This window comes from Pituophis catenifer, unplaced genomic scaffold (genome assembly GCF_029215685.1).
Source record: "Pituophis catenifer annectens isolate HBS135680 unplaced genomic scaffold, rPitCat1.0.hap2 SCAF_2, whole genome shotgun sequence".
Lineage (NCBI taxonomy): Eukaryota > Metazoa > Chordata > Lepidosauria > Squamata > Colubridae > Pituophis > Pituophis catenifer.
The window spans coordinates 77,244,633-77,256,973 of record NW_027256882.1 but is presented as its reverse complement, the minus strand read 5'-3'; the positions used below and the strand labels follow the sequence as shown (position 1 = coordinate 77,256,973).

The following is a 12,341-nucleotide window of genomic DNA, read 5'->3' as shown; positions in this document are numbered from 1 at the left end:
TAATATATAATATACAGTAGATACAGTGGTGGGTTCCTCCCGGTTCGATCCGGTTCAGCCGAGCTGGTAGCGGTGACGATATGACGTCACCGAACTGGTTCTCCCCCCCGCCCTCCCACCCCCCCACCCACCTACGTTATTCTTACCTTTTATTTGGTCCCACCCCCAATCTATTGCTGCCTCCTGAGTCCCAGCTGATGACTAGAGAGAAAAAAACTGTTTAAACTCTTGCTGCGGGACTTCAGAGGGCCGTCCTACAGCTGATCAGTGTTAAAAGCAAACAAATGAGTCGGGTCGTAAGTGCGAGGACTGGTCGTAAGTACGAGGACCTTCCAGAAATGACTCTGACCAGCTAGCCATGCCCACCTAGTCACATGACCTCCAAGCCACACCCACAAAATAAGCCACGCCCACAGAACCGGTTATAAAAAAAATTAGAACCCACCCCTGAGTAGATAGATAGATAGATAGATAGATAGATAGATAGATAGATAGATAGATAGATAGATAGATAGATGATAGTATAGTATAATATAATATAAAATGAAACCCTGCCATAACTGCCATTGGGTCCTTTTTTCATGTATTTGTATTTCACTGAAAATGAATAACTATAGTCTAATTTAACTTGCATTACAGTCAATTGTTTTCAATAACATTACAATGATACAATGAGTTGTGTTATAACTTTATAACTGTTAAGTCAAAGGTGGAGAATGAGAGGCCCAGGTCTGTGTGCAGACTGTTAGCATTTGTTTGGGTCCTAGAGCCTCTTTTTCCTGTACTGCAATGCCATATTGACAGCATCACCCGCTAATCTATTTGCTCGTAGACAAAGTGCAAGTAGCTTTTGAATAGACATTAGACTTGGCAGCCATTAAATGAGAATTGTCTGTACTTTGCATATGTTTATATGTAAAGTTTAAGACTTTCAGTGAAACTTAAACTTCCTGAAAACGTCCTGGCTCCATCTCTTTCTGGATTGTGTGATACAACTTTCTATAAACCTCGAGATACCACAAATGATCCCACCCACATCTAAATTACAGTTACAATCACCTATGACTTTCAAATGCTTATTAATATTACCTAAATTTAGTAATTTAGTATTTTAATCAAATATATTTCCTGCATGTATAAACCACCCTCCGTCATACTGTATCTTCAGGCTTAAACATGCTCCATGTTTGTTTTTTTTAAAAGGCAATCCATTTAGTTAAGGGATTTTTCTCTTCAATGACAGATATGTGGCAGCAACTGATTTTAATGTCTCTTTGATACTCATTTTTCAACACAGATGTCAATGAATGTGACAATAATCCATGCAGTCAAGAATGTGCTAATATTTATGGTTCCTATCAGTGTTACTGCAGGCAAGGCTACCAATTAGCAGAAGACAGCCATTCCTGTAAAGGTACATCCGATTTGTTCCATTGTGGTACTAGTGTACATTTCTCTGGGACAATAAAACCATTGCCCTCACATGTTTGCTAATGTACCAATTCCAGATATTGATGAATGTGCCCAAAGTGCAGGCATCCTGTGTACTTTCCGCTGTCTCAATGTGCCGGGCAGTTATCAATGCGCTTGCCCCGATCAAGGATATACAATGGCCGCCAACGGAAGGACTTGTCGTGGTAAGAATGAGATTGCAGAATGGAGAAAATTGTTTCTTGCCATTAGGTCATGATGAATTGACCTAATTTTCATTTACCATCACTGTATGTGAATAAAACCTTCATTTTTTAAAAAAATGCAATAAAGGATAGGAAGTTAAACATGAAGTAGGAAAGTGTGTGTAAATGAACTTTGCATATACAGACTAAGTATTGGGGATAATCACTTATTTAAAAGTACATATGTTAGGTGAAAAATGTTGAAATACAATTTTAGGGAATCTTCTATCTATAGCATCATAAAAGTGCATGTATTGGAAATTGTGCACAAAAATACATGTAGAAGTTAATGCAGACATTTAAAAATGTACACCTAAAATTGTTCAGCAATGGAATCAAAAGATTGGGAAAATGATAAACTTAAAAAATTAAACTTATGTAGATTTTTCTGTAGAAAAATACTATTATCTGGGTAATTGTTTCACAGTATTTATTATAATTATTAAAATTGCAATAAAAGCAAACACAGTCACTCAGTGGCAGTCCTTGAAAATAAGTATCTAAGTAGAGATGCAATCCCCCCCCCCTCCAACTTCGGCTTATTAGGGGATGAATGTGATTCTTTCCTAGCAGGATAGATGGTTGTAGCAGCCAAAAAGATTTAGGGTGAAGAAGAACTGAGTCAGCATTTTCAACATTGCTTTTTGTTGCCCTACTGGAAGAAATGTAATTGGTCAAATCGAGACCATATTAGCCAAATGTTGAAATAAAGTTTCATAAGTTCATTATTCCTTTAATTTGGTATCAATACATGCGGGAGTCAGCTAGCATCAATTCCCAACACAATCAGTTTTTATATAGTATAAAGTCAGTCCGAGGTGCTACTCCATAAAGGAGATCACTGGTGCTTGTCTCTGATACTTTTTCAAATAATAAGGAAGGAAGGAACAGATTTAAGTCTAGGTAATAAGCAGATTGGGGGCTTTTGGCTCCAAATCATACCTCATATATGGTATTCCTTATATGGCCCTGACAGACTGCCTTGGTGCTTCCCCAGCTGGCCTACTCTTCCAATACTACCTACGATGTTGGCACTTTGGTGGGGATACAACAGCCTTGCAATCCCTTTGCACTTACTCAAAAGGAAAAAAAAGGGAGGGATATCTCCAGTCAGTGGTGGGATTCAACCGGTTCGCACCACTTCGGCCAAACCAGTTGTTAAATTGCTGACTGGCCCCTCCTGTCCCCATCCTGCCCCTTCCAGAAGTCCCCATGTGCCCCATTTTGGCTCCCAGGTAAGTGCAGGAAGGCCTACTAGACCCAAAACTGGGCACGGGGGGGGGGGGGGGTTGCGGCACAGCCCCCCTGCGGCCCATTTTTGCTCCCAGGGGGGTGCAGGAGGCTGAGTGCTGCCTCTGGCCATGCCCACCATGGTCACACCCACCCACCCAGTCATTAGGGTAGAGAACCAGTTGTTAAATTATCCCACCACTTGATATCTCCCAGTTTCCCATTCATCCTTTTGCTTTTTCTATGGTGGCACTAGCTTTACAATCATTAGGGATTCAGATTCTCTATTCATATGGTATCCTATATCTTGGCTCCTATTCAGCTTTGAAAAGCAGAAGGGAAAAACTTGTAGAAATTATAATTATTAATGAGGGGAGACAAAAGTAGCACCCAAGGTTTACCAACCAAGGGCAACTTCCATTTGCATTACAATCAAGACTAATATATGAATTATTTGAGTTAAGCACTGAAAAGTTTTCTTTGGTACTGGATTTCAATAAATAATCTGAACAAAAATGCTGTTTCTCAATTTTCAGTGATCAGTATCTTAAAGAATCATACACATTTTTGTGTGCCAAAATAGCAATAATGGAGATATATCTCTTTAAGGCTGCTTGGGTAATTCTATAAAGGATCTATGTTGATCTATATATTACACGATGATCTATATATTACACGATGGCTTCTAGTGTGAATCATATCACTTGCCCATTCATGCTACCTTCCCCAACATGGTATTCTTCAGGATACTTGGAATTCCCAGTCTGACCAGTACTGCAGTGGCTGGCGCATGTGAAATTGTATTCCCCAACAATACATTTGAGATACCAAATCAATTGCTCATGTGTCCTAGTGGCACATCAAGGCTGGGGTTTTGTTTTGACTAAAATGATTACCTATACTGTTGGTAGCTGTAGTCACTTTCTTCCTCCCTCAGAGACCTGCTTGTACACATGCTACCCAACAGTTGTGGTATTGTAACTGCCCACTGGCTATCCATGTGTGTCTCAAGAGTAGGATATCATATGAATAAAGAATCTGCATCCCTAATTATTGTAAAACTAGTGCCACCATAGAAGAAGCAAAAAGGTGAATGGGAGACTGGGAGATATTTCATGATCAATTCTGAGGTTCTATGGAGACAATGAGTACATTAATTTATGTATTAGGGAATTTTGGCATATATTATTTGCGACATTTAAATGCTGTACCATTTGTGGCCTTTGGAAATGTTGAACCTAGGACAAGATTGGGAAAATATATCTTACACCCCTAATATATATAACAAAAAGTATTATATATACCAGGAAAAAATCTTTGTTTTTCTCCCTTTCCACTTCCTTCAGGGCCATTGTATGCCTTAGTGAATTAGAACTACCATAGTACAACACTATCATATTATGTTATGGATTGTTGTTTTCAAAACTCTGTGGTAACGCTTCAGAGAGTAGTAAATCTTTTTGTAACATCGAATTCCATGTGGGAACAATTTACCTTTTCACCTAATTTTATGAATCAATGAGGAGGGAGTTAAATTATTTTAATTCATTTTTTTATTCCCCATATAATTTCTTATGCCTTTAAACAAGCCACACTCCATGAAAGAGTGATGTTGATTTAGGAGACTGTCTTCTCTGGAAAAAACTGGCAGATTTCACTCATGGATTGCTCATGGATTGTTTAGCCTTTATTTTAGTGGCAAACCTCTGAATGCTGTCTAGACATTTGAGGGTTTTTTTTTTTTTTTTTAATGGCTAAAGAGTTAAGCCAGGATTTCCTTCCCTGTCTTTTGCAGTCATCACAAATCAACAAATGGTTATTTTGTTATCTTGCTCTTCAAAGATTTTCTTGTAGGATTTTCCTTCTTATCTTAAGTATCCTATGTAGAAATAAATTATTGTATCCCTCAAACACAATGACACAACTGGAATTGATGAAATGTTGGTCTTAAAACAAAAATCTGCAAGCCTCCCAACCATATAGAGAAGTATATATGCAGTGAGGATTCTGCAACCATTTTATCAACATGCTTCCACAGCAGTTGGCATTCCAGAAATGGGGAAATCAAGATATATTTAGATCCATCCTTAAAAGCAATCCTATTCAGTCATGTAATTAAAAAGTCCTGCAGATTGCAGACAGAAATGGAAACTGATTTGTGTCTGCCTGCCTCCTGATGCTTCCACATAGAGCTTTGGTACTACTTCTGCAGGGACACATGTCCCATGTGATTGTACATTTTCATCTCCTTTTGAGAGTTGAGCTAACTCTTCTGGCTGTAGTGCTACAATTTGCAGCTTATGATTTGTGATGCTTGTAGTCTGCAGAAATTGGAAGAGTGCTACTTTTTGCCTTATCTTGCCTTACCCCATCTGCACTCAGAGATCTCCAGAAGATGTCACAGTTGAATTTATTAATTTATCCAGGCTTATTCTCTCTAGTAAACTTTGCTAGTTTCATAATTCCTGCTTTAAAAAACCTGTTCAGTTTAATATTTTCAGCTTAGGTAAGCATCATATACTGAACTATTTTCTTTATCTCACTTGCACGATCTGGGCTCAGGCAAACCCTTCTTCTCTACCCAAAAGTATACCATAGAGGTCCTACATAACAACTTACATCTATGAATGCATCTTTGGGGAAGAGCTCCTGGTTGCAAAAGAGCGATGCTAGGCTTTCAATGGGAATTTATATAAATAAATAAAAAAATATCCTCTTGACAGCTACCAAAACTTTCCCCTAATCAGAGGTTCTGGAGTTACCGAGAGAAATGCATATTAGATGTTCTGAAATGTGTTTGTATAGGTGGGATGAGGCAATTCATTTTCTCTCCTTCTATGTGAAATGAGGGGACATTTATGTCTATGGAGATTATCAATAATCCAAGTCATGATTGTCCCAAAGGTGCTTTTTCAAAAGGCGACTGGACTTTCTGGTTTTTCTTTGAAGACGTTTCGCTTCTCATCCAAGAAGCTTCTTCAGCTGTGACTGGAGAAGTCCACTTCATTCCCCATCATCCAGTCAGAGCTGAAGAAACTTCTTGGACGAGAAGTGAAACATCTTCAAAGAAAAACCAGAAAGTCCAGTTGCATCTTGAAAAAGCACCTTTGGGACGAGGCGATATTTACTGCTCCTAAACCTGTAGAAATTTAGAGACCTGGGAACTATTTAAAAAACAACAACAACATTCAGCTTGTTAATTGGAGGGGGTGTTGATTTGTCTTTTTTTTTTTAGCAGCTGGGATTGCCTGTAGTGAAGACCAATATCATAGATGACTACAAAGTGCTTAAGAGGGACTGGGTCAGATGTGAAAGTGCCTATTTTCCTGACCTGTTTCTTTAACTATTTCACTTTATTTAGTGAAATTCAGTGTATTCAGTGAAAAACAACTTAGAATTATCAGAGGATATGGCTTTTGGTTCAGTCGAAATAGGAGTGCCCAATCTAACCCATACATCTCCTTAGACTTTCCTGGATACCAACAGAGAGAAGAAATCCTGTCTCAAATTTCCTACCCTGGCTATTTCTCTGACTTTGGACAGGAAAATTTAACTACGTTTATGATTCACGGCTATCCCAGAGATGATAGGAGTACAATCTTTGTGTGTGGAAAAAGTACTGGCTTGGAGTGGTCGGATTTATTTATTTGACTTCTTAATTGCTAAGTATTACCAAATACTGATATTAAGGTAACTCAGACAAGGTGCCTACATTCTTGCCTTAAGCAGTTTATAAAACGAGCCCATAACTTACAATCTGTTTAAATAATTTAACTGAAACCTTCAGCATGGTGAGGTGAATGCATGCATTCTTTCTTTTTATTAATAGAAATGAGTCGTTATGATTGATTTTCCTACATGTAACTCAGTGGAGTTGGTATGATTTGTCCACTTGTGGAAGAAGAAGGATGCTACTAAATTGCCATTTTTGTGTGTGCTTCATCCTCAGATATTGATGAATGTGCAATGGGAACCCACAACTGTTCATCAGCAGAATCTTGCTATAATATTCAAGGCAACTTCCGATGCCTTTTAATTGAGTGTCCACCGAACTACAGAAAAGTGTCTGACATGTAAGTGTAATAATTGACCTTCAAATTCTTCTACATGGGAGCTAATTACATTAATACTCAGAGCTTTTAATAATTAATAATAGCCCTAGTTTCACTAGAAAAGAACTCATGGTGACTTTCTCAATATCAAACATACATTTTACTTACATGAATACACATTGTTGTGGCCCATCAGCGGCCAGTGCAGTTAGTAGCTGATTCTGACAGCAAGGAGGCTGGTATGGTACTGCGCCAGCAGCCTGTGTAGTTGGCACTCGAGTCAGACAATGAGGAGGCTGGAGAAGATGTGGTGCCAGAGGCGGGGATTCAGCCAGGGCCTTCAGAACCTCCAGAAGCTCCCTTAAGTGAAGAGGAAGAAGAGGAGGAGCCTCTTCTCAATGCACAAGCGTGCAGAGCTGTGAAAAGGCAGGAGTGGCTCCTCAGGAGGAGGTCTTCTCGAGAGTAAGGCTTGGGGCTAATTGGCCACTCCCCTAGCCTATTTAAGGAAGGACGACGACTGATGCAATTTGCAGGAAACAACTTCGTTCACATTCCTTCGCGTCTTGATTCGGCTCTTGTTTTTATCTTATCAGTTTTCCTGCAAATTGCTTCTAGGCATTCTGCCAACCACAGTCAGATTACAGTTATCTGAAATATTGTGCCTCAGATTCTTGTCAGCTGTTAATGAAGTTAAATTAACAGCCTTTGTTCAGAAAAGACTGATTTAAATTAGTAAACTAAGGTTTGTATGGACTTTGTGTGTGCTGTGTTCTTTGGGGTCTGTAGCTGGGGCAGAACACATGTACACACCAGTCTCATTTATACTTACTCCATTTTCTCATGTGAATATACTCCCTACGCCAGGGGTGAAATGCTCTCAGTTTGGACCGGATCGCCCAATCCAGTAGTGATGGTGGTGGGTGGTTCGGAGAACCAGTAACAAAAATCCCTGCGACATCCCCCCCATGCCCAGCTGAGCTGCGTGATCATCAGAGGCTTTTTTTCTTACTTTTTAAAGCATTTTTTCCTACAACCTCTTCTGCTGAAAAAATGCTTTTAAAAGTAAAAAAAAAAAAAACCCCTCTGATGATTGCGCAGCTCAGCTGGGATCGTCAGAGCCTTTTAAAAGCATTTTTTTTTACAACCTCTTCAGCTGAAGAGGTTGTAGAAAAAATGCTTTTAAAAGTAAAAAAAAAAAAAAAAAAGTTGGCCATGCCCACCCAGTCACATTATCCCACCACCACCAAGCCACGGCCACAGAACAGGTAGTAACAAATTTTACATTTCACCATTGCCGTATGCTTATCCATATTCTTGCGTTTCCAAACTAAACTTCAGCAATTCCAGTAACAAAAATGTAATAAATATTACCATGAAAATTTTCTAGAAGCCTGTTTGCAGTCAGGACATTACATTTGTATATCATAAAAGGCTTAGATAAAATTGAACTAGATACATTTAGTTATTCTGATAAACAGGCCACAGCCTCTTATGGCCATGGTTTTCTTTTCTTTTTTTTAACAGTCTTAACCATTTTTTGATAGTTGAATTCCATGCTGATTTTTTTATTTTAAAAAAAAAAGGTGCTGTAAGAGCTATGACATTAAAAGCTATGCAGGTGCTCTAAGGGACAAAATGTGAAGGTAATTTTATCCCCAGGTGACTAGGAATGAATGAGGATCCAAGGCATGTTCCCGTTACATGAAAGTTTTAGAAACAAATGGCACAGTATTCACAATAAATGATCTATGGATCTTATATTACTCCTCAGTTAATGAGAGAGAACATAGTCTTACAGAAAATGAGAAGCTGGAAAGTGACATTAGGGAGACACTGGGTAATCCATTTTTTCTAAATCAGAAAGTTACCAAATAACTAATGGGAGAATATCTTTGATATACAATGACCTTAAGGAAAAGGAAGAGGATGAACAGCACATTGGAGAAAGCAAGATTTAGGGCCAGAAGGCAAAAAAAAAAAGTTCTTCTTAACAGTATCGGCACCAGTGATGGGAGCAGGGAGAGAGCAAGGAGAGAGAAGGGTCCGAAGTTAAAAGGAGCAGAGAAGGAGGGACTGCAAGCAATGAGTTTTTACTGGAGAAAATTATTTTTTGGAGGAAACCATGTATTCAGAGTGTAGAAAAAGACACAGAAATTCATCATCCAGAATTATGTGCAAGGAAAGCATTGCACAATTGCACAGTGGTTGGGATTTTCAGACATAGTTCATCTGATAGTAATCTACAACTTTTAAAAGAGGACCATCATTTCTCTCCACCCCTCTGAATAAGCCATTTAGAATTATGGTGGAAATATAATGGTGTGTTGTTGTTTTTTTACTGTTTTGAAGGAGGCAAAAACTAAGGTTTCTGCCATTTAGAACATCAGTCTCTCTGAGATTAGACTAATCCCGACCTCGCTGGCCCTTTTAAGAATCTGGAAACTGGGTTTTGTAACCCTGAGTATGTGATCAGGTCCATCCCTTGGCTTTGCTGATTGTTGTTTTTATGATATTATGTTGCTATGAGTTTTTATTTTTATATTGTATATTTTATCTGTTTATTGTAAGCTACAGTCACATATATGAGATGGGTGGCTATATAAATTGAATAAATAAACATTTAGAAAATCAGATATAATGTATAAAGGATATAAATGTTAATTCCTCAGTAAAACCTGAAAGCTACTGTTTGTTACATCTTAAGAAAACTTCACTTTATTTCCAGTTGCTGAAATTAAAAAAAAGAAATTGCTATTGTTACACAAATCTTTACCAGATAAGCACAGATCTTAGAATATCTGTTGTATGCCAGTGGTTATCCTAGCCTAGGAAAGTAGATGGATTCAATTTATAGAAGGTTAAGAGTACAAAAAGAAAAATTACTCAAATTATAGAACTATTCAATGACTTTAGTTTATGAGAGCCATATAATTTAAACAGGATATAAGTACCTGGCTTTAAGAAAGTACCACTGATCCCCATAGAAATGAAGAAACCTTAATGGAGATCTTTTAGGTTTGCAAAGATGCGTGGTAATAAGGTAAAGAAGGTGCAAAAAAAGGCCCAGGTCAAAACATAAAGATCAATACTCACATAATAAAAGCATTATTTGCAAAACCTGCTATCAATACAGCACTTTAATAAATTCTAGGAACAATAGGATCAGTACAGTGATGGGTTTCAATTTTTTTTCCTACTGGTTCTGTGGGCGTGGCTAGCTTGGTGGGTGTGGCTTGGTGGTCATGTGACTGAGTGGGCATGGCCAACTTGACATCACTCACAGACACTCAGTCAAATGACTCTCCCACCTAGCCACGCCCACAGAAAAAGGTAGGAAAATTTTTTGAATTTCTACCTATCTACCTATTTTCTTCCCAGGCCTGGCCTAATCTATCAAAGGCCTCCTCCTACATGCCTCCCCGCCCTCCCTTCGCCAGTTGCACACATCACCCCATTTCCCCTCCTTCAGCAGCTCCAGCCCTAGTCCTGCTTCCTCCCCCACCACCGCCTCTTTCTTCCGGATGCTTACCTTCCTCCTGCAGCAACTGGTCTGGAGTTCAGAAGGCAAATTGCCAGGAAGCGGCTGGCAAAAAGGCAGCAGCAGGGAGGCTTCTCGCAGTCGCATCAAAAAAGAAAAAGCCCCCTGCAGGCTGCTGAAAACTACCGGAGGTCGCCGAAAAAGTCGCTGCCATTGCCGCTCTGTTCTTCGCACCAGCCACGCATGTACATCCCATTGCCTGCTATGTCGCTCTCAGACTAACGCAGCAAGCAATGGGATCCATCAGTCTGAGCGCTACGCAGCAGGCAATGGGATGCGATGGTACGGCAGCAGCTTTTTCTTTTTCGATGTGACTGTGAGAAGCCTCCTAGCCGCTGCCTCTTTGCCAGCCGCTTCCCAGCAGTTGTACGGGTGAGCGGGACAAGCGAACGGCAACCAGGCTACCAGTTCGGGAGCATGGCCAGCCAGTGGTTGCTACCAGTTCGGCGACCCAGGCCAAATTACCATTACTGGTTCACCCAAGCTGGTGGGAACTGGTAGAAACCCACCACTGGATCAGAATTGATTATTTACTAGTATTTACAGGTACATTATTTACTATAACTTACATGCTGTCCATTTCCAGAATCAGACTAGTTTACTGTATTCATGTCAGCAGTTTAAAAACAAAGAACATTTCTTACAATTATATCAGTTCAGGTCCACGTGCCACTCTGTATTATGTTATTGATTCCTAAATGCCTCTCTGAAGAGCTGTGTTACAGCTCTGGGAATGTAGTGCTTACTTTACATGCACAACAGAGTACCATGAAGGAACCATCACCGCAACTTTCATAAGGTGGAAATGATGCTAACTTTGTAAGCAGGAGTTCCAGGGATTTCATGTGGCCTGATCAGAATACTGTGACTGGATGAATCTCACCGGTCATTTCCAGACTAACCTGTGCAGAGTAATTTTCTAAGCATTCCTTTAAATTCATTGCAGTTTCCAGGAGATGTTTTCAGGTTCATGACGTTTTGATAATTGGCTGTTACCTTGATAGTTGCATTGTCATAGTGAGGGTTATATAAGAATAGCAAGCAGCTGCTAATTGTACAGTCAGTAATATTCAACCCTGCCATGTATTGCTTAACACCAGAGACAGGTTTCCTGGAACTCTGCACGCTGTCCAAGAGCTGGCCTTCACAATCCCAGCTACTAAAGTCCTAAATATTTCCAATTTCTCTTCTCTCAGGAGATGTGAACGTATCAACTGCTTCAACTATTTGGATTGCCAAAACACTCCGCTCCGCATTACTTATTATCAGCTTAATTTCCAAACAAACATTGTTGTTCCAGCTCATATTTTCCGAATTGGTCCCTCGCCTGCTTATGCCGGAGACAACATAATCCTTACAATCAACAAAGGAAATGAAGAAAACTACTTCAATACCAGAAAGCTTAATTCCTATACCGGTATAGTGTATCTTCAGAGGCAAGTGAGGGAACCCAAAGACTTCTTCCTAGATGTTGAAATGAAGCTTTGGCGTCAAGGAACCTACACAACTTTTCTGGCCAAAATTTATATTTTTATTACATCTCATGCATACTAAGATGGATGTATTACTGTTGAAGCTCATTGGTGCTATTTTTTTTTAAAAAAAATCTTTCCTGCCAAAGCTTGTGGTAATAGAGGAAAAAACTGATAGAAAAATATAACCTTTCGTATTTTTTCTAGCTCCTAAAATACCTTTGTTTTTGTAAAATTAACTTAAAATGTATTAACCTGTTTCTCTTTTAACTCTGAAATGTTTATCTGACCAAAATAAGGTTGTTGAGCTTTGATGCAAATGTGTACAGTCGTTATGCTGTCCTTTAAAAGTTATTTTGATATTGCACCGATG

General features: G+C 39.2%; 1 protein-coding gene across 1 annotated transcript in view; it reads left to right on the top strand.

The window, feature by feature from the left end:
* Positions 1 to 12,073, top strand: part of FBLN2 (fibulin 2) — a 107,726-nt gene extending 95,653 nt beyond the window's left edge. Inside the window, exons 13-16 of the mRNA XM_070933659.1 lie at positions 1,298 to 1,414; positions 1,509 to 1,637; positions 6,856 to 6,979; positions 11,693 to 12,073. Coding sequence (XP_070789760.1) covers positions 1,298 to 1,414; positions 1,509 to 1,637; positions 6,856 to 6,979; positions 11,693 to 12,050 — 728 coding nt within the window. The 3' untranslated portion in view covers positions 12,051 to 12,073. The remainder of the gene's footprint in view (positions 1 to 1,297; positions 1,415 to 1,508; positions 1,638 to 6,855; positions 6,980 to 11,692) is intronic.
* The last annotated feature ends 268 nt before the right edge of the window (positions 12,074 to 12,341 follow it).